Source organism: Mastacembelus armatus, chromosome 13 (genome assembly GCF_900324485.2).
Source record: "Mastacembelus armatus chromosome 13, fMasArm1.2, whole genome shotgun sequence".
NCBI lineage: Eukaryota > Metazoa > Chordata > Actinopteri > Synbranchiformes > Mastacembelidae > Mastacembelus > Mastacembelus armatus.
In genome coordinates this window covers 25,538,785-25,562,484 of record NC_046645.1, presented here as the reverse complement: position 1 = coordinate 25,562,484, position 23,700 = coordinate 25,538,785, and the positions used below count along the sequence as shown (strand labels likewise).

General features: G+C 44.1%; 1 protein-coding gene across 4 annotated transcripts in view; it reads right to left on the bottom strand.

The window, feature by feature from the left end:
- Positions 1-292: 292 nt before the first annotated feature.
- The window catches only part of LOC113143147 (fibroblast growth factor 12), a 33,706-nt gene continuing 10,298 nt past the window's right edge, over positions 293-23,700 (bottom strand). For 2 of the 4 annotated variants that reach the window (XM_026328636.2, XM_033325512.1), the window contains exons 2-5: positions 13,038-13,148; positions 9,239-9,342; positions 6,191-6,389; positions 293-5,430 (exon numbers count right to left, since the gene is read on the bottom strand). In XM_026328636.2, coding sequence (XP_026184421.1) covers positions 5,279-5,430; positions 6,191-6,389; positions 9,239-9,342; positions 13,038-13,148 — 566 coding nt within the window. In that variant the 3' untranslated portion in view covers positions 293-5,278. Of the gene's footprint in view, positions 5,431-5,790; positions 5,794-6,190; positions 6,390-9,238; positions 9,343-13,037; positions 13,149-23,054; positions 23,254-23,700 lie in introns of those variants that run through there. The other 2 variants (XM_026328627.1, XM_026328618.1) reach the window with 2 other exon arrangements.

The following is a 23,700-nucleotide window of genomic DNA, read 5'->3' as shown; positions in this document are numbered from 1 at the left end:
ACTGCTGCTGAGACTGGAGACAAACCACTCAGGTGTTCAGCATCTGAACTCCAGCTACAGCTGTTAGTCACCTCTTCATCTGCAGGGCTTTAATGGGACTGACTGGAAACAGCGCCCTCTGCTGTTCTCATATAGCTGGAAACAAATGTTTTGCTTTTTCTTCTGCCAGTTGTTCAATTAGACTTGGGAGGAAGAAACAAAGCTAACACAGACATTTTTATATCATTTTTTTATTTTACAGTAATCTTTTTCATCCTGCTGCGTCTTTGCGATGACATTTTTCTAATGTATGAAGCGATATATGAATGTGTCTCAGAAAAGGTGCAAACATCAGCAAACACAAAGAAAGATTGAGAAATTTCAGGCTTTGACAAAGACGTTTCAACACAGAGACAGTTTGTCATCTTCCTCTCTGTTCACCTACTGAGGACATCATCATTCAGCACAGGGACATCTGCAGAAATGTAGACTTCCCCATGCTCCCACAGTCTCTTATTGTTTTTGGATAAAAGCTGGAGATCAGCAAGTCGACCTGCTGACCTCTCGTAAAATAGACATCACCTGCAGAGTGTCCTTTCTACTTCTGTTTACATTCTCATGCTGCCTTCAGGGGACAACAGATTTACACTGAATACAAGCCATACACAGAAAAACATTTGTTTCTTTGCAAAACGTTAATGTCATGCAGACATTTCAACATTCTCATTTCCTGACCAAAAGGCCATAGATGGGGAATCTTTCCCCATCTATGTTTTATCCCACAGAATTTGAACACAGGTGACTGTGAGCTTTTCCAGGAGTTAACATTAAATACATGTTTGTGGATGTGAACAAAGAAAACACAAAATCATTTTTAAGCCTTTTGATTTTCTAAACAAATTCAAGTTTGTGTAGAAAAGATTAAACAACATCAAAATTCATTTTGTGCTCAATTCATGAACAATGAAGTTAAACAAGTTAAACAAGGACTAAACTGAGCACAGATTCAAAGCAGCTGCACATGCACACACAAACTGTTTTCTTCTACACTTTCTCAAGTGAAAGTGAAAAGGTGATTATCATGTAGAACACAGTTGGTTCCTCTGTGATAGGAAACTTGTTCCACTCTGACTCCAAATGTGACAATGATTTCTTTTGTATTGGTAAATGAGATTTCCTTTTTAGTTCTAATCAGCTTTCATGTTCTCTTACCTTCCTCCCACCTCACTGACTCACTCGCTTCAGGACTTATTTTATTCTGAGTGTGTAACAGGATCAGCAGAGTCATGAAACACAAGAGTAACTGAGGAAAACTCTTCCTTCACATAATTCAACACTAACTTTGGCCCTGACATCTTCCCATGCGACAAATCTGTATTTCTGAAGATGATGTGATGAGTTCACAGCCTGATACAGTTTCCATTCTGCCCATTCTGGTTCTGTGGTGTCCTCCTGCTGATGAGGCTGCAGCAGCTGTAGAAACTGAAGTGATAGAATGGACATGTCCTGCTGGCCCAGGACAGAAAACAGTAACACACTGCCAGCGTTTCTGTTGCTTGTGGTCTGACCCGAGACCTTCTCAGAAGCAGTGCAGTGATTGGCTTATTTCTTTCCCGCCACCTGTCCATCCAGCTGTCCTTTTTTAACCAGCAAGATGCAAAACTCAAAAACAAGAAAGAAAAAATGCCTGTGCTGTGGCAACCAATAAGAGAGCCAGTACAATCCCAACCACCATGACTCCGCCCCCTCATTTAGTGCCTCTTAACTAAGTTGAAAATGGTAGCGCTAACAGAGCATGCATCACAGCTCAGCTCAAATGTTTCTCATTCTTTGTTGTTACACATGCAGAAAAGTTTTCATCTAAATCTGATCAATCGCTGAATCGAACGTTTCACGTCTGTCAGGAAACATCGGCTGGTGGGAGGTGACAGAGTTTCCTAGAAATCATCTGCACGAGTTTAAACTCTGCTGCATCCAAACCCCCAGACCCATCAATGAAAAGCTGAGGTTCAGTGTAACAATGATTTAAATGTATAAAAATCATGAGCTGAAAAAGACTGAAGTGATGTTTACTGTGTGCAGGAACTCTGCAGGTATTGTTTATTTATTGTTTGTGCAAAAAGTGCTAATGATGTGCAGATTAGCTGCTGAGCTAACTTCCACTCGCTGTGCTCAAACATCAGCGTGGACATGATGTAAACAAACAAACAAAAGCTTTTGTTCCTGTGCTGTGAGCAAACAGGACAAACATTCATGAGGAACTTTGAGAAACTTATGGAAGAAAATCTTTGAATTCAACATTAAAATCAGGGAAAAGTCGAATGTCTGTGAGGGTCTTTGCAGGTGACCTATCAGAGTAAAAGTCTGTATGTATTTCCTGCTTCTCATGCAAATACAAATCACACTTTTCATGTTGAGAAAACAGGAGGCAGTGATAGAAGGGGAATGTGTCATGAGACAGGAAATCAATCTGTGCAGATGTTTCTGGGAAACTGAGTGACGTTTGTCAGGAGTAAAGGGTTTGAGTAAGAGAAGAAGAAATGGAGCGGGCAGTGCAGCGGCTCATACTGAACGTCTGACTCACACTGAAAAAGGCCTCTGCAGGAACACACACCACGTGTTGTACAACACAAGCAGCCAGAATACCAGTCTGCTGTTTTTTAGTCCATGAAGTGCAAGTAAATATTTACAGGAATTAATCAGAACTGGGGGTGGAAGGAAATAAATCTGAAACGATACATAGAGGAGATGAATCTATTTCTTCTCTTCAAGAAAAGGTTTCTCAGTGTAAATGTGGTGAAAATGACCAACAAGCCTTTTCTGTCTGACACAGGGTTTACTAGACCACACCAGCACCGTCTCCTCAGTCATGTTTGTTTGATTTCCAGTTTAGAGGTCTGCAGAGCTGTTTGGCAGCAGGTCTGGAAACATAATCGATCATAATTTCCTACAAGGTCATGGGCAGCACCTGTTGATCACAGGGTTGGGATTTGTCTGCAGCTTTTTCAGATGTGATGTTCATGACGTTCAGGCGAGGTCCCAGTGACTCAGCCTACAGTTTCAGGGCAGTGCTTTTTGTCAAAAAAAATCAGGGCAGTGTTAAACATGTGATCAAATCCTCCCATCAGCCGACACCTGAATGCAGACCCCAGCAGCTGTGAGGCCACATCTGGCTGCACAGTTTTATTTAAACTTTTTACTCTTTTCTGTTGGAACCACTCGTCCATATTTCCCTCCAGCTGCAGGATTACAGGAACGTTTGGGGCTTGTCACCAAATTTCAACAGTGTCATTTGTTTTTATTGATTTTCAGTCAGCACACTCCAACTGCAGATTTGACAGCTGGAAAGAAAATCTGACTCATCTGAAGATTCAAAGAAAAATCTGTTTTTTTTTTCAAATCCAGGTGACCGGTCAATAACAACCATCACATCAAAGAACAGCTGTCAATAATAATCATCTCAAGAAAAGAACCAATCACAAAACTGCAGAGACTCCTGTGATTGTGATTGGTGAAGCCTACTGATGACATCACCAGCTGCTCAAATTTCTTTTGGTCAGAGCGAAACATAAACCCCGCCCCTTTCATATGATTGGCCTGTCAATCAAAGTGGCCCTACTTACAAGTTCCACGTGCTAAAAGACAAACGCTCAAAGTCGACACGCCCCCTTTCTAAAAGTGCACCAATCAGAGCTCAGCATGCAAGGTCTCATGAACGAATCATTTCACAGTGCAGCTCTCCATGAATATATAAGCCGATAAACATCTGCAGGGACAAGCAGACTTTTGGAAGATACATCATGCAATATTTCAACGTTTATTCTGTCTGAGCGGACCCCAAACACAACACGAGACAGAACCAGAGGAAGCTTCGTGTTCCTGCTGATCGTCAGCACTTTTCAGACTGAGCACCTTCCTCCCACATCTTTTCTATAAATTCACCCCACAGGAAGATAATCCATCGCTGTCAGTTTTATTTTTATCATGTGCTGCATTCACTGATCTGAAAACCGTCAGAACAATGGTGCGTTTGCAGGACGGCACCTAAGAGATTTATGTTTATTATTCTTATCATGTCTTAGTGTTTATCATTGTGTTTGGGGAAAAAATGCAAACTTAGATTTACCACATGAGAACACTGGAAAATAATTTGCTGACCCACTTTCTTTCTTTACAGGATGCAGCTGCTGATTTTCTCTGTGTTACTGTGCACAAATCCCACGCAGAGAAAACCAGCTCCAGATGTTTCTGTGAGCAGAGAGCAGCTGCAGTGGAAACAGAGACTGTAAATGGTGACAGCCGTTCTCGGCGTCTGGAACTGGTTTTTGGAAGAAGAAGGGCCTCCCATTGTTGGTGAAGAAGAACCATGTGGATCCAGGTCAGCGGTGTGGCTCCCTGCTGTGTTTTTAATAGTTTTTCGACCACAATGAAGGTCTACGGCACAAACCAATAAGCTGAACCAGGTTCTGGATTCACACACATTACGCTGAGGACACCACATTCATTGGCGCTGTCAGTCTCTGGATGGGAGACTGTGGGAACCTGGGAGGAAGTAAATCAGTCTGAAAGGTGATGGAGGGCTGCGAACACAATCAGCAGGAAAGTGAATTTCATGTGATTTGTAGTAAACAGACTAAAACCTGAAGAAATAGCAGTTTCCTCTCAGATATGAAGCAGGTTTCCAGCAGAGGAAACAGAGTCCTTCAGTGTTCGATCTCCGTTTTATTGACCCAACAGAACTCTCCGGCACCGAACACAAAACAAGAAGACAGAACAGAACCTCTTCCTTCTGATTGGACAGAACAACACAGAGAAGAAGAAGCGCGGCATGGCGAAAGTGCGAAGGTTTTTGCATTCATTAAGAAATGAAAGGCGGTGACGTTTCTACATGGCTTAAAGCTTCAGAGTTCTCAGCGCTCACTCCGCTCGGAAAGATTTTGTCCTCATCGTGACAGAAATGATAATGATTATGATTTGGTGATGAAGAGCAGGTGTGCTAGCTTCCCGGAGCCGTTTCAGCAGGGCTTTTTGCATAAAATGTAAATCATCATCAGCGTCCTGATTTTTTTCTTTTTCCCAACCAGCCCGTCCCCGTTAGGTTTAAAAGATTTCATTACGAGCAGAAGATTTTTTTTTTTTTTTTTTTTTTTTAAGCTTCTTTTTTTCTGTTTTCATTGTTGCCGTCGTGGCAGTTGGTTGTTGTCGTTGGTGTGGTTGGAGTTGCTGTTGTTGCTGAACAGAGGAAGTGTTAAAATGGGAGTTCGCCTCCTCGTCATCGGCCTGCGGGGAGCGCTGCAGGCTACGACCCGTCCTCTGCTGTGGAGTCCTCCTGCTGTTGCTCCTGCTGCTCCAGGCTCCTCGCCCGCTCCTCGCTGTTCATCGTCGGGCTCCGCGACGACTTCAGCAGCTTCTCCTCAAGCTCGTGCACCGACGGTTCCTTATACATGCAGACTGTGGGGGGACAGCATGTCCATCAGAACCAAGAAAACATCAGAAATAAGAACCTGCATTAATTATGGCCAGCAGAGGAAGAAGTACTCAGCTCCTTTCCTGCAGTAAAACCAGAAATACCACAGAGTACAAACGCTGAATATCAGTATGCAGATGTGTAACAGCAATATTCCTACACAGCTGGAGGAGCAGTGAGGAGGAGGAAAGGGACAGAAGGACGGGGAAGGTGATGGGTGACAGATATTTTTAAATGAAGGTGAGGGAGCAGGTGGAGACTGAGCTGAAAGCAGAGACCGAGCTTCATGTTTCCTGTTAAACTTCCATCTGTGATATTAGAGATTCACCTTGTCCCTGCAGGACGACCTCTGCTCACAGCTCCCTGCTCCGCACCGACTGGAGTCACCCCAGGGTCCATGTCCTTCACTTTGACTCATAAACTCAAGAATCTAAACTTTATAAACCTCTTCTGACATGAATGTCAGTGAGTCTGTGATGCTCAGTACTGTACTTCAGTCCAATTCTGAGGTATTAGTACTTTACCTAAGTATTTCCATGTAGTACTACTTCATCCTTGGACTTCACTACATGTCAGAGCCAAACCTTGTACTTTTTTTTTTTTTAAACTGACTGGGTCTGACACAGGGGTTCCTAATAAACCGACTCAGTCCGACACAGGGGTTCCTAATAAACTGACACGGTCAAGCTAACAGTGAAGCTAAGCTTACCAGAGAAGACAGGTGTCCACAGGTGTGTGTCTCACCTTTGATGGGTTTGGGGACAAAGTGTGAGCAGGGTTTGGTTTTCTTCACTCGGTTTCCCTTCATGACGATTCCGTCCTTGTTGAGGCCCAGGAACCAGGCCCGGCCTGACTCGTGCTGCCGGTACAGGGTGGACGAGTAGATGACGTAGTAGTTCTCAAACACCGATTCCTTGAACTTGCACTCTGATGTGAACACATCCTGACACACACACACACACACAAACAGTTGAAATCAGGTTTCTCTAATTCTCTGCCTGGGCTACAGAAGCCAGGTTTGTTGTTAACTGAGCGTTGAGAATCGCTCGGCGGACAAGGCTCAGTTGTCTCAGTATATGTAAATGTAGTAAGTGCAGTGAAATCAGTGGTGAGCTGCAGTGATTTTGATATTTTGACCACACAAGGGTCAGATACAACTGGCAAGACACACCTGATCCACCTCAAATTATTCAGCATCAACGCGTGACAGAAAACACCAACTTCACCTCCTGGATTATAAAGAGCTGCAGCCACAAGCAGCAACTTATTAAAGCTTTGCATCACACACGGCCCATGCTGATGTTTGCAGCAGAAAAACAAGCTCCATCTGCACGAGTCAGGACCCTGGTCTCTGTTGAACGTGCGTCCTCCGGTCACACTCTGTACTGTGTATGAGACACACATGGTTTTTGTGTTTTTGTTCTTTAGACGTCTTCTGACTGCACATACACACTGAACTGACCTGACCTGAAAAGACCCAGCCAATCAGAGCAGAACAAACATGATACAAAAACCTGTGCTGACGCTGACCTCTGAAGTGAAGCTGAAGTGATGAAGTGTCAGCACCTACACCTCAACTCTGTTGTTTAATCCTCTATATATTTTTGTTTGATCCATCATCAAATACTGAAATTAAAACTGACACATCCAGTTTCATCATATGGAGGAATGCTGCCTTCAGCGACTCTCCGACACGTGAGCATTTGCAAAAAAAATCTAATTCACGTGATTCTTTTTATGGGTGAATGCATTTCTTATTTCTCAAAACTTAAACTCATATGAAACCGTTTCGTTTTCCGTCTTCCATGAGGCCATTTGTTTCTCCTGCTCAGCGAACACTCTGACACTCGTCACAGATTCTGTTGGAGATATTTTTCTAATTTTGCCCTGTAAAAAAATTTGTGGCATGACAGCCACTGACAACGCATAAACCAGAGAAAGTGGAGAAAGAGGAGAGAACGAGAGGAGAGGGGTGCTGTGAGGAAACACAGGGAATAGATGATGAAGCTGCTTCTTTTCCTCCCAGCAGGGCGTCTGCTTCACATATCAAGACGTGATAAACAGATAAACAAGCCTCCCAACATAAACCACAGCTCTGCTTTCAGCAGTGATGTTTTACATAACTACACAGAGGACGAGGACACACTGCAGTAACTGTGCAGCTGAGAACCAGACTTCATGTCGTCAGTGATTTAAGCAGTTAATCACTTTAACCCAAACATGCAATGAGGCTCCTTCAACATGTAATTAGCACCTGCGACAGGCATTTACACTTGAAATTAGGAAGCATGGGAAAATCGACACTGAAAACTGTTCCTGGGCAGGGGGAGGCATTTGGAGCTTCACTAAAGTGAACACTTGTGTGTGTAAATAGTCTGGAGGTGAGAAACCAAATGAATGGTCTTTTAACACACTGAGGGGCAGCAGGCAGCGAGACTGACACAGCAGGGAGGGAGATTTAAAAAACGCACTTAATGCAATTACATTCAAAAGTCCTCTTTGTTGAAAAAAGGTGCAGAAGCAGCACAGTAGCTTTAGGACATAAAGCCAGGTCTCATCTGCATATAAAGACATGTTGTCACTTATTGATCTTACAGTGACATCACTCTAAAATTGGAGGGCACAGGTGTGCTGGGCTGTCAGAGGAGCTGCACACCTATTCACATCAACATGTATGTGAGCAGGTTTGCAGCATTAAAGCAGCAGCATTAAAAAAATAAATCCAGCCACAACAAAATCTGGGTTACATGAAGGTTTTTCGAGTTACCATAAAGATACAGCAGCATGGCCCCATGAGGACTTGTGGGAAACGTTGTCATTGACTAGAAATTGATTCAGACTTTCTCGTTATCAATCTGTGATCAGAAGCTTCCTCCTGTCAGCCCCTGCATCGTCGCTCTCCTCCTCCATCACTCCATCTCGTCAGGTATGCTGTGCACGCTGCGCTGAAGAATTGCATTTGAAAGTTTTATGGAGGGAGCAGACATGAATAATGGATGGGGGTGGACTCGCTGTACTCTGTCTACAGCACACACTGATCAGGGCTGTTCTTCATTATTATCATCAACGTTCACCGTTTCCTAACCTCCCAGACAACAAAAAATTTATGTTTTAATTGGGGTTGTGTCTTGAGCTGAATCAAAAACACAGCGTCTTTCCTCAAAGTGTAAGAACTGAAAACGTGACAATTTCACAGATTAACTCTGTGATCTTTGGGTCAGGACACTGGGAGGTAGATGAAGGTATGAGGAAGTGTTACTTTGCATAAATTTCACCGAGCAAGACCATCTGATATCTACAGTCCCTGATCACGGTGAAAACTATAAATGGGCTTTTTTAAAGCTCAGGCTACAGCCTCTGGATCACTTCAGGACGTTCTGAACAGCAGTTTATTAACGCATCATTTAACTGCAGGGAGTAAGAACTGTCAAAGCTGAAACAATGTAAATTCACCATTATAGAAATATAACCAAAACTACGCCAACTTCACAATAAAAGCCCTCTATATTCCTGATGGTTAAAACATGGTGTCTGTTTCACAGTAAAAGCTCACAAGTTACTTCATAGTAAATCCCATCTTACTGCTTCAAAGTGAAAGCCCTCCACCTGCTTCACAGTAATATAATTTCACTTGTTTCACAATAAAAGCTTTTAGGTGCTTCAAATTAAAAGGCCACCAGATCTGTGTTTTTAAAGTGTCTATATACAGAGAAGAAACCTTTAAAAATAAAATTTTAATTTGAAAAAAAAAACACCTGGGAGGCAGACAGGGAGACAGACAGGTGTTCTTACGGAAGTGTAGAGGTATCCCTCTGCATTCATGGCCACGTAGAGTCCAGCCTTCACTCCCTGGATGGCCACAACCCTCAAACCTACTGGGATCAGGTTAAACAGAGCTGGAGAGCAAGAGACATACAGAGAGAGAGAGAGAGAGAGAGAGTTAGAGTTACAGAGGTTAAATTAACTTTAGGACAATGTGAAGCAAAAAAATAAAATAAAATAAATCTGCCTTTAATGTTAAAACCTTTTCCATCGGATGAATCACACAAGTTATTTAACTTGTCCTTAAAATAAGTCAGATCTTCTGTGGAAATCCAACCCACTGGACTAAAATCACATTACAGCCGTTTACAGTGCTGCTTCAAATCCATCTGCAGCCTCGTGATGTGACGCTGAGCTTCCAGCTGATAAACCATGAGAAACACCAGTGAATAGAGAGAGAGGGATGGAGGGATGAAGTGATGAAAGGTGATTTAATCTTCAGGGACAGAGCGCTGCAGCGTGGGTGAGGATGAGGAGGAGGAGGAGGATGAGGCCTGTGGCAATGGCTTCTGTTAATCCTCCTTTATTTAACTCAGAGATGGAAAAATCCACAACATCTCCTCCTCCTCTCATCCTTTTTCCAAACCAGCGGAAGCAGCGGAATTTGTGATCCTGGGCTCCTCCAACATATCTACACTTGCTACTGGGCTTTCATGGCCTCTGACCAGGGGGTTTAAACTAGTTTCAATTAGTCAGATCAGGTTGTTATGCTCACAGGTTTCTACAGCAGGAGCCGATTTCTTAAGTTTCATAATATGAGGTGACACATTTGAATGTTTACCTGTGTACCAGTTCTGTGATCAGAAGTGACGTTTGATTAATTCAGCTGCTGCACGAGGCAGATGAAAACCAGGTCCAGCAGAGATGGACCCAAATTTCAGCCAAATCAAACATGCGAATCACAAATATGACTTCCATACCGGATCGGTCATGGCCTGAGTTAACAACGACCACCACTGGTGCTGTTGATTTACAGGGTGCCAGTGGAAATTGGACTACTGTTGGTCAAATAAGGAGAGGAGGAAGGCGTGTTCGTAGGCAAAGAGAGAAGAGGAAGGGCAGGAGTGTAGGACTTAAAGTAGGGACTTTGAATGTAGGGACTTTGACAGGGAAAACTAGAGAGTTGGCTGATATGATGGAGAGAAGAAAGGTGGATATCTTGTGTGTTCAGGAGACCAGGTGGAAAGGTAGCAAGGCCTATAGATTAGGAGCAGGGTTCAAGCTGTTTTATCATGGTGTGGATGGAAAGAGGAATGGAGTAGGAGTTATCCTGAAGGAGGATTTTGCTAGGAATGTTGGGAGGTGAAGAGAGTGTCAGATAGGGTGATGAGTCTGAAGCTAGAAGTTGAAGGTGTGATGTTGAATGTTGTCAGTGGTTATGCCCCACAGGTAGGATGTGAGTTAGAAGAGAAGGAGAAATTCTGGAGGGAGACGGAGGAGGTGATCCAGGGTATCCCTAGTGGTGAGAGAGTGGTGATTGGGACAGACTTCAACGGACATGTTGGTGAGGGAAACAGAGGTGACAAGAAAGTGATGGATAAGTTTGGTATGCAGGACAGGAATGCAGAAGGACAGATGGTGGTAGACCTCGCAAAAAGGATGGAAATGGCTGTAGTGAACACATTTTTCCAGAAAAGGGAGGAGCATAGGGCGACATATAAGAGTGGAGGCAGGAGCACACAAGTTGATTACATCTTGTACAGACGTTTCAACCTGAAAGAGATCAGTGACTGCAAAGTAGTGGCTGGGGAGAGTGTAGCCAGACAGCACAGGATGGTGGTGTGTAGGATGACTCTGGTGGTGAGGAAGATGAAGAGGACAAGGGCAGAGCAGAGGACCAAGTGGTGGAAGTTGATATGTGGCTTTCAGGGAGGAGCTGAAACAGGCTCTGGGAGGTCAGGAGGTTCTTCCAGATGACTGGACAGCTATAGCTAAAGTGATCAGGGGGACAGGTAGGAGGGTACTTGGTTTGTCATCTGCAAAGCAGATAAGAAGACTTGGTGGTGGAATGAGGAAGTTCAGGAGTGTGTTAAGAGGAAAAGGTTAGCTTAGAAGAAGTGGGACACTGAGAGGACAGAAGAGAACAGACAGGAGTACAGGGAGATGCAGCGTAAAGTGAAGGTAGAGGTGGCAAAGGCCAAACAAAGGGCGTGCAAGGACTTGTATAATAGGTTGGACACTAACGAGGGAGAGGTGGATTTGTACAGGTTGGCAGAGATGGGAAGGATGTGCAGCAGGTTAGGGTGATCAAGGACAGGGATGGAAATGTGTTGACAGGTGCCACAAGTGTGATGGAAAGATGGAAGGAATACTTTGAAGAGTTGATGAATGAGGAAAATGTTAGAGCACAGAGTAGAAGAGGTGACTGTTGTGGAGCAGGAAGTAGCAAAGATCAGTAAGGATGAAATGAGGAAGGTGTTGAAGAGGATGAAGAGTGGAAAGGCAGTTGGTCCTGATGACATACCTGTGGAGGTATGGAACTGTTTAGGAGAGGTGGCAGTAGAGTTTTTGACTGGGCTACTTAACAAGATCTTGGAGATTGAGAGGATGCCTGAGGAATGGAGGAGAAGTGTACTGGTGCCCATCTTTAAGAACAAGGGAGACGTGCAGAGTTGTGGAAACTACAGAGGAATAAAGCTGATGAGTCACACAATGAAGTTATGGGAAAGAGTAGTGGAGGCTAGGCTGAGGTCAGAAGTGAGCATTTGTGAGCAGCAGTATGGTTTCATGCCAAGAAAGAGAACCACAGATGCAATATTTGCTTTGAGAATGCTAATGGAGAAGTACAGAGAAGGCCAGAAGGAGCTGCATTGTGTCTTTGTAAATTTGGAAAAAGCGTATGACGGTGCCGAGAGAGAAGCTGTGGTTTTGTATGAGGAAGTCTGGAGTGGCAGAGAAGTATGTTCGAATGGTGCAAAACATGTACGAGAGCTGTAAGACAGTGGTGAGGTGTGCTGTAGGGGTGACAGAGGAGTTCAAGGTGGAGGTGGGACCGCACCAAGGATTGGCTTTGAGCCCCTTCTTGTTTGCTGTGATGATGGACAGGCTGACAGATGAGGTTAGACAGGAATCTCCGTGGACCTTGATGTTTGCAGACGACATTGTCATCTGTAGTGAGAGCAGAGAGCAAGTGGAGGAAAATCTAGAGGTGGAGGTTTGCTCTGGAAAGGAGAGGAATGAAGGCTAGCCGCAGTAAAACAGAGTACATGTGTGAAAATGAGAGGGACTCAAGTAGAATGGTGAGGTTACAGGAAGTAGAGGTGAAGAAGGTGGAGGATTTTAAGTACCTAAGGTCAACAGTCTAGAGCAACAGAGAGTGTGGAAAAGAAGTGAAGAGACGTGTGCAAGCAGGTTGGAACGGGTGGAGGAAAGTGTCAGGTGTGATGTGTGACAAAAGAGTGTCAGCAAGAATGAAATGAAAGGTGGACAAGACAGTGGTAAGACCAGCAATGTTGTCTGGTTTAGAGACAGTGGCACCCATGGCGACCCATGAAGGGAGCAGCCAAAAGGAATAGAAGAAGGCTCTAACTGGTCCATAGGAGTGAGTGTGTGAGGTTGTCTCTGTGTGGCCCTGTAATGGACTGGTGACCTGTCCAGGGTGTAACCCTGCCTTTCACCCAAAGAGAATAGGCTCCTGCAGATCCCTGTGACACTGGTTAGGACTGAGGGGGCATAGATAATGGAGGATGGATGAAATTGAGAGTTGGTTCATTTCTCTGTTCATCACTGTCCTGCAGTCAGATCAGAGGAAGCAGCATCTCAGACTCACTGTAGTCGCTGTTCTCGTCCTTGTTGCCGCCAATGGTTCCATCAGGCTGCATCTGCAGGAAGAATCCCTGCTCGCTGAAGAGTCGTGTCACGATGCCCTTCAGCTGTGACTCTGAAACACAACACACATAGATTAGCTTCAGACTGCAGGTACACACCTGTTAGCTTCAGACTGCAGATACACACTGAGCTTCAGACTATAGATACACACCTATTAGCTTCAGAATACAGATACACACTGAGCTTCAGACTATAGATACACACCTATTAGCTTCAGACTGCAGATACACACTGAGCTTCAGACTACAGGAACACACTCAGCTTCAGATCACAGATACACACCTGTTAGCTTCAGACTGCAGGTACACACTGAGATTCAGAATACAGATACACACTCAGCGTCAGACTACAGATACACACCTGTTAGCTTTAGACTACAAATACACACTCAGCTTCAGACTGCAGGTACACACTGAGCTTCAGATACACACTGAGCTTCAGAATACAGATACACACTCAGCGTCAGACTGCAGATTCACATGTTAGCTTCAGACTGCAGATACGCATGTTAGCTTCAGACTGCAGATACACACGTGAGCTTCTGACTGCAGATACACACCTGTTAGCTTCAGACTGCAGATACACACGTGAGCTTCTGACTGCAGATACACACTGAGCTTCAGACTATAGATACACAACTATTAGCTTCAGAATACAGATACACACTAAGCTTCAGACTGCAGATACACACTCAGCTTCAGACTACAGGTACACACTCAGCTTCAGATCACAGATACACACCTGTTAGCTTCAGACTGCAGATACACACTAAGCTTCAGACTGCAGATACACACGCAGCTTCATACTACAGGCACACACTCAGCTTCAGACTACAGGCACACACTCAGCTTCAGACTACAGGTACACACTCAGCTTTAGATCACAGATACACACCTATTAGCTTCAGACTATGGACACACACCTGTTAGCTTCAGACTACAGACACACACCTGTTAGCTTCAGACTACAGACACACACCTGTTAGATTCAGACTACAGACACACACCTATTAGCTTCAGACTGCAGGTACACACCTGTTAGCTTCAGACTGCAGATATGCACTGAGCTTCAGACTATAGATACACACTGAGCTTCAGAGTACAAATACACGTTAGCTTCAGACTGCAGATACACACCTGTTAGCTTCAGACTACAGACACACACCTGTTAGCTTCAAACTGCAGATATGCATTGAGCTTCAGACTATAGATACACACTACGCTTCAGACTACAAATACACGTTAGCTTCATACTGTAGATACACACTAAGCTTCAGACTGCAGATACACACGTGAGCTTCTGACTGCAGATACACGTTAGCTTCAGACTGTAAATACACAGTGAGCTTCAGACTGCAGATACACACGTTAGCTTCAGACTGCAGATACACACGTTAGCTTCAGACTGCAGATACACGTTAGATTCAGACTGTAGATACACATGTTAGCTTCAAACTGCAGATACACGTTAGCTTAAGACTGCAGATACACACTGAGCTTCAGACTATAGATACACACCTGTTAGCTTCATACTGTAGATACACACTAAGCTTCAGACTGCAGATACACACTAAGCTTCAGACTGCAGATACACACTAAGCTTCAGACTGCAGATACACACTCAGCTTCAGACTACAGGTACACACTCAGCTTCAGACTGCAGATACACACGTTAGCTTCAGACTGCAGATACACACTGAGCTTCAGACTGCAGATACACACGTTAGCTTCAGACTGCAGATACACACTGAGCTTCAGACTGCAGATACACACGTTAGCTTCAGACTGTAGATACACACTGAGCTTCAGACTGCAGATACACACGTTAGCTTCAGACTGCAGATACACACGTTAGCTTCAGACTGCAGATACACACGTTAGCTTCAGACTGCAGATACACGTTAGATTCAGACTGTAGATACACATGTTAGCTTCAAACTGCAGATACACATGTTAGCTTAAGACTGCAGATACACACTGAGCTTCAGACTATAGATACACACCTGTTAGCTTCATACTGTAGATACACACTAAGCCTCAGACTGCAGATACACACTAAGCTTCAGACTGCAGATACACACTAAGCTTCAGACTGCAGATACACACTCAGCTTCAGACTACAGGTACACACTCAGCTTCAGACTGCAGATACACACGTTAGCTTCAGACTGCAGATACACACCTGTTAGCTTCAGACTGCAGATACACACGTTAGCTTCAGACTGCAGATACACACTGAGCTTCAGACTGCAGATACACACGTTAGCTTCAGACTGTAGATACACACTGAGCTTCAGACTGCAGATACACACGTTAGCTTCAGACTGCAGATACACACTGAGCTTCAGACTGCAGATACACACGTTAGCTTCAGACTGCAGATACACACTAAGCTTCAGACTGCAGATACACACTCAGCTTCAGACTACAGGTACACACTCAGCTTCAGACTGCAGATACACACGTTAGCTTCAGACTGCAGATACACACCTGTTAGCTTCAGACTGCAGATACACACGTTAGCTTCAGACTGCAGATACACACTGAGCTTCAGACTGCAGATACACACGTTAGCTTCAGACTGTAGATACACACTGAGCTTCAGACTGCAGATACACACGTTAGCTTCAGACTGTAGATACACACTGAGCTTCAGACTGCAGATACACACTGAGCTTCAGACTGCAGATACACACGTTAGCTTCAGACTGTAGATACACACTGAGCTTCAGACTGCAGATACACACATTAGCTTCAGACTGCAGATACACCTGTTAGCTTCAGATTGCAGATACACATGTTAGCTTCAGATTGCAGATACACGTTAGCTTCAGACTGCAGATACACGTTAGCTTCAGACTGTAGATACACACTGAGATTCAGACTGCAGATACACACTCAGCTTCAGACTATAGATACACACTCAGCTTCAGACTATAGATACACACCTGTTAGCTTCAGACTGCAGATACACACTGAGCTTCAGACTGCAGATACACACGTTAGCTTCAGACTGTAGATACACACTGAGCTTCAGACTGCAGATACACACATTAGCTTCAGACTGTAGATACACACTGAGCTTCAGACTGCAGATACACACATTAGCTTCAGACTGCAGATACACCTGTTAGCTTCAGATTGCAGATACACATGTTAGCTTCAGACTGCAGATACACGTTAGCTTCAGACCCTAGATACACACTGAGATTCAGACTGCAGATACACACTCAGCTTCAGATCACAGATACACACCTGTTAGCTTCAGACTGCAGATACACACCTGTTAGCTTCAGACTGCAGTTACACACTGAGCTTCAGACTGCAGATACACACGTTAGCTTCAGACTGCAGATACACCTGTTAGCTTCAGATTGCAGATACACGTTAGCTTCAGACTGCAGATACACGTTAGCTTCAGACTGTAGATACACACGTTAGCTTCTGACTGCAGATACACACTGAGCTTCAGACTATAGATACACAACTATTAGCTTCAGAATACAGATACACACTAAGCTTCAGACTGCAGATACACACTCAGCTTCAGACTACAGGTACACACTCAGCTTCAGATCACAGATACACACCTGTTAGCTTCAGACTGCAGATACACACTCAGCTTCAGACTATATATACACACCTGTTAGCTTCAGAATATAGATACACACTAAGCTTCAGACTGCAGATACACACGCAGCTTCATACTACAGGCACACACTCAGCTTCAGACTACAGGCACACACTCAGCTTCAGACTACAGGTACACACTCAGCTTTAGATCACAGATACACACCTATTAGCTTCAGACTATGGACACACACCTGTTAGCTTCAGACTACAGACACACACCTGTTAGCTTCAGACTACAGACACACACCTGTTAGATTCAGACTACAGACACACACCTATTAGCTTCAGACTGCAGGTACACACCTGTTAGCTTCAGACTGCAGATATGCACTGAGCTTCAGACTATAGATACACACTGAGCTTCAGAGTACAAATACACGTTAGCTTCAGACTGCAGATACACACCTGTTAGCTTCAGACTACAGACACACACCTGTTAGCTTCAAACTGCAGATATGCATTGAGCTTCAGACTATAGATACACACTACGCTTCAGACTACAAATACACGTTAGCTTCATACTGTAGATACACACTAAGCTTCAGACTGCAGATACACACGTGAGCTTCTGACTGCAGATACACGTTAGCTTCAGACTGTAAATACACAGTGAGCTTCAGACTGCAGATACACACGTTAGCTTCAGACTGCAGATACACACGTTAGCTTCAGACTGCAGATACACGTTAGATTCAGACTGTAGATACACATGTTAGCTTCAAACTGCAGATACACGTTAGCTTAAGACTGCAGATACACACTGAGCTTCAGACTATAGATACACACCTGTTAGCTTCATACTGTAGATACACACTAAGCTTCAGACTGCAGATACACACTAAGCTTCAGACTGCAGATACACACTAAGCTTCAGACTGCAGATACACACTCAGCTTCAGACTACAGGTACACACTCAGCTTCAGACTGCAGATACACACGTTAGCTTCAGACTGCAGATACACACTGAGCTTCAGACTGCAGATACACACGTTAGCTTCAGAATGCAGATACACACTGAGCTTCAGACTGCAGATACACACGTTAGCTTCAGACTGTAGATACACACTGAGCTTCAGACTGCAGATACACACGTTAGCTTCAGACTGCAGATACACACGTTAGCTTCAGACTGCAGATACACACGTTAGCTTCAGACTGCAGATACACGTTAGATTCAGACTGTAGATACACATGTTAGCTTCAAACTGCAGATACACATGTTAGCTTAAGACTGCAGATACACACTGAGCTTCAGACTATAGATACACACCTGTTAGCTTCATACTGTAGATACACACTAAGCCTCAGACTGCAGATACACACTAAGCTTCAGACTGCAGATACACACTAAGCTTCAGACTGCAGATACACACGTTAGCTTCAGACTGCAGATACACACTGAGCTTCAGACTGCAGATACACACGTTAGCTTCAGACTGTAGATACACACTGAGCTTCAGACTGCAGATACACACGTTAGCTTCAGACTGCAGATACACACTGAGCTTCAGACTGCAGATACACACGTTAGCTTCAGACTGCAGATACACACTAAGCTTCAGACTGCAGATACACACTCAGCTTCAGACTACAGGTACACACTCAGCTTCAGACTGCAGATACACACGTTAGCTTCAGACTGCAGATACACACCTGTTAGCTTCAGACTGCAGATACACACGTTAGCTTCAGACTGCAGATACACACTGAGCTTCAGACTGCAGATACACACGTTAGCTTCAGACTGTAGATACACACTGAGCTTCAGACTGCAGATACACACGTTAGCTTCAGACTGTAGATACACACTGAGCTTCAGACTGCAGATACACACATTAGCTTCAGACTGCAGATACACCTGTTAGCTTCAGATTGCAGATACACATGTTAGCTTCAGACTGCAGATACACGTTAGCTTCAGACCGTAGATACACACTGAGATTCAGATCACAGATACACACCTGTTAGCTTCAGACTGCAGATACACACGTGTTAGCTTCAGACTGCAGATACACACTCAGCTTCAGACTGTAGATACACACTGAGCTTCAGACTGCAGATACACACGTTAGCTTCAGACTGCAGATACACCTGTTAGCTTCAGATTGCAGATACACGTTAGCTTCAGACTGCAGATACACGTTAGCTTCAGACTGTAGATACACACTGAGATTCAGACTGCAGATACACACTCAGCTTCAGACTATAGATACACACTCAGCTTCAGACTATAGATACACACCTGTTAGCTTCAGACTGCAGATACACACTGAGCTTCAGACTGCAGATACACACGTTAGCTTCAGACTGTAGATACACACTGAGCTTCAGACTGCAGATACACACGTTAGCTTCAGACTGTAGATACACACTGAGCTTCAGACTGCAGATACACACATTAGCTTCAGACTGCAGATACACCTGTTAGCTTCAGATTGCAGATACACATGTTAGCTTCAGATTGCAGATACACGTTAGCTTCAGACTGCAGATACACGTTAGCTTCAGACTGTAGATACACACTGAGATTCAGACTGCAGATACACACTCAGCTTCAGACTGCAGATACACACTCAGCTTCAGACTATAGATACACACCTGTTAGCTTCAGACTGCAGATACACACTGAGCTTCAGACTGCAGATACACACGTTAGCTTCAGACTGTAGATACACACTGAGCTTCAGACTGCAGATACACACATTAGCTTCAGACTGTAGATACACACTGAGCTTCAGACTGCAGATACACACATTAGCTTCAGACTGCAGATACACCTGTTAGCTTCAGATTGCAGATACACATGTTAGCTTCAGACTGCAGATACACGTTAGCTTCAGACCCTAGATACACACTGAGATTCAGACTGCAGATACACACTCAGCTTCAGATCACAGATACACACCTGTTAGCTTCAGACTGCAGATACACACCTGTTAGCTTCAGACTGCAGTTACACACTGAGCTTCAGACTGCAGATACACACGTTAGCTTCAGACTGCAGATACACCTGTTAGCTTCAGATTGCAGATACACGTTAGCTTCAGACTGCAGATACACGTTAGCTTCAGACTGTAGATACACACTGAGATTCAGACTATAGATACACACTCAGCTTCAGATCACAGATACACACCTGTTAGCTTCAGACTGCAGATACACACTCAGCTTCAGACTGCAGATACACACCTGTTAGCTTCAGACTACAGATACACACTCAGCTTCAGATTTAGTGATTGTTGAGGTGTTTACAGGGTAAAGGGGAAGACAAAGATGGCAGTGAGCAGAAAATCTAAATTTCAGCTTCAACTCAACCCTGCTCATCTTGACAGGTGGAACACACACAACGCTTAAACCAGTGTCTGGAGCCTTTCATCAGCTCAGCCCTTCCTGTAGGACAGTGTGATTCAGCTAAAGGAATGAGGATGTAAACATGATGGGAGCTGCAGTGATGAAGTGATGCTCCAGATGACAATGTGGGCCAGAAGGAGTCATCTCTGGCAGAAATAGACCAGAACACAGTGAGGCTAATGTGGAGCAGGCCTCTGTGCTAATTAACAGACACTGACAGGTCTGAAACTTTTAAAAAACAATGAGGGTTTGTTTACAACCTTTCTCCTTCAAGGTTTCCAACTGGTCAAATCACCACATCAGAAAATAAAAATATCTAAAAAATATCAGAAATGATCCTTTTCACTATGGATCTTTACACTGATGGGGCGGTGTATGAGTTGATGGGCCAATGGTTTCCCTCTGCCTTTGGTGGGTCCAGGTCAATGACTCGCGAAGCACACAGAAAACTCTCTCCAGGTACATCTTGTATTAACAGACAACCCAGCAGATAAGGGTGAGCAACCACCATTGACCTTTCATTCATTTACATATAAATAATGCATACGTTTTTTAATTATGATTTCATGAGACATTATCATCCACTGTCGTCTCCACAGTTTAAGGGCTTTAGAGGGTAAAACACTAAAATTACCTAATATTAATATCTTCGTTAATTTATAGGCTTCTATAAAGGGCTTTAAGTTTCCAATGAAGGTGGAGAACCAGGGATGGCTCCTATTTGGCAACTTAAAAACCTGCTAAAATCCATTTACACCCTCCTGCATTCAATGGGTTTCTGGCCTGATTAACACCAACTATGGTGCAAGTCTATGGGGCAGATTAAGGCCTTGTTAATGTGTAAGTCAGAAGGTTTCATCCACACAGAAATCCCATTTAAACCCTGTCAATATAAAGGATTCTTACTAGTATCCCCCAAAAACAGCCAGAGAGAATCCAGAACCAGATGAATTTTATGGTTATATTTATCACAGTGTGTCTGAGTGAGGAGGAGCTGTGAGTTTTACCACATCTGTGAGTCTGCAGGGGAAAATCACCTCATCACATGCTGCCTCCTGAACCGAGACATGATGAGAAAGTCACAGTTAAGAAAAATTAACAGAGGAGCCACAGTTCACACTGATGAGGGCAAAACGTGCTGAAAACACCAATAAAAGCCAGACGACTGCTGCACAAATACACACACACACACACACTCACAGATGACTTCAGCATCCCTTTCACTAACTGTGCATTAATTCACTACATTTGGCCAAATTTGACATTTGCAATAAATTAGAACAACAGAAGAAAGTCATGCACACTGGCTCATCTTTATGAACAACATTTTGCTGAATAGAACTAAATGTTGTTAATAAATGAATTACAGCCTGTGAATATGACATGAAGACAATAACACAGCACAGGCCTTTACCCAGATAGAGTGGGCAACACAAATTCCTGTCCAAGCAGAAAAAAAACATAACATTAAACTGAGGCAGTAACGTCCAGGCTGAGGCCAATAAAGTGTTTTTATTATGAGGCCACCATGTTGACTGATCAGTGTCATGACAGCAAAGCCGCAGAAATGACTGCATATACACAGCAACATAAGAAACTGCCTATACTAGTGCAGTCATCAAGCTCAGATGCTGCTGGACTCATCCTGAACCAGCAGGTTAGTTTCACTGTAGAGCAGGTGAGTGTGGGCGGCCGACCCTTTGGCACCAAAGCCCTGAGGTTAATGAGGACACACAAGCATGAGAGCTGCCAGCCTGTGATGCTGAACGACAGGGAGCCAAGCTCCGGTGGGCTCCGGCCCAGTTCAACCCCTGGTGATGATGGTGAACTAAATACACCTTGTGACTGAGCCTGTTCCTTTACCAACCCACTCAGTTCTTCCACCGGAGAAGTTAAAGACGCCAGAGGCCAGTAAACTGAGAAAGGACTGGTGGAGCAGGACCGTATAAAAACTCCTTTAAGAAGCTCTTTGTTCTTCTGCCACGAAAACATGAAGCAGAGACTGCAGCAACAGCTTGCTGGCTGACGAGAGACACAGCTCATAAATGTGGAAAGGCTGAACTCCATCCAGCAGCCAGATACACTACTGCTCTCATAAACCTTAAACGTTTCAGCTCAGCCTTTTATCTGAAATCCAGCAGGAGGTTACTGAGGCCTGACTTCATCACAACAGAAGCTGCATCCACACTTGTCTTTGTAGCAACATTAAATATTTGAAATTGCTGATGAAAATGATGCAGGTTAACCCAAATATCATGAAGTGTTCACCTGGTATATTCTGTGTGTGAGACTCCAGCACTGACAGGCTACTGTAGGCCCAGGGCTGTGGACTAAACACTGTTCATCACGTGGTAGCATGCTAATGTTTGCTAATTAGCTGTTGTAACAAGGTGCAGCTGAGGCTGATAGGAATGTCTGTAGGTCTATAAACCTATAAGTCATGGACACATTCATATTTACCACATTTCATCACAGTCCATCCAATAGTATGAGATGTTTCAGTCTGGACCATGCACCAGAAGTCCTTACAAATACGCATTCACTCACTAGTCTGGTCTGTAAATTATTTAGATTTTTCTCAGATTTCTAATTCACATTTCAAACTGTTGCACACAAGTGAAATGTTGGCAACAGGAAACAAACAACAGGTTAGCGAAGTACATGAATGAGTCCTGAAATCCTCAAAGGCCCCCAGTCTCTGGTGATTTTCAGCGCCCTGTCTACAGTTCACACGTACAAAAGTGTGAGGAAGGGAGTCTGTACAAGAACTGGTGTTGGGACAGGTTGAGTCAAAACAAGTCAGTCGAGTCTGTGGGTTTATGCTACTGAGCGGTCTCTGCAGAGACACAGTTTAAAGGTGCAGTATCATGGCTCCCTTCAAGTGACTGGCAGAGAGTTTGGTAACAAATAAAAACCCAGAGGGCGGGAACTGTGTCGGGCTCAGAAACAGAATCAAAACAGTGTCTGAACCCACCTGGTTTCCGGCGCACCGGTCTTTTCTTTCCGCTGCAGAAGCGAACTTTGCTGAAGACACTGAAGATGTGTCTCTCGCACAGAGACCTCGGGTCTTTACTGGGACTCGAGCGTCTCTTGTTGGTGGCGACCTTGTCGCTGTTGGACTCGCGGGCCTGACGCTTCTGTCGGATCAGGGAGCTGGCGATGGCCGCCGCCATCTCCCCGGGAGGAAGACGAGACCAACAAGGACAAAATATCTGCTCCTGTTCAGTGTCCGGACGCTCAGGCTGAATGTTTTTCAGTCCAAAGCAGGTGACATGTTGGAATCTGAGAATCTACTGCTTTTTAAAATTGATTTCTCTCTTATCGTCGCTCCATAGAACCACGTTGGTAACTGAAGAATCCTTAGAGTTTGTGGAACTTAAGCACTGAAATCATGTGTCATATATTTCATGCAGGTCAGTCTCACGATAAGTGATCAGGCACGATTACTGAGAAATACAGATATTTTTCTTTTTTATAATCATATATCTGACATATAATGCTGGTTTCACTGAGATAAAAATAATTAAGAAAATGTTGGTCAACATGTTCAAGAAGTCGTAAAGGTTCTCAGAAAAAGGAAGAGCTTGAACGTCTACAGGGCCTTGAAAACCATACGATAC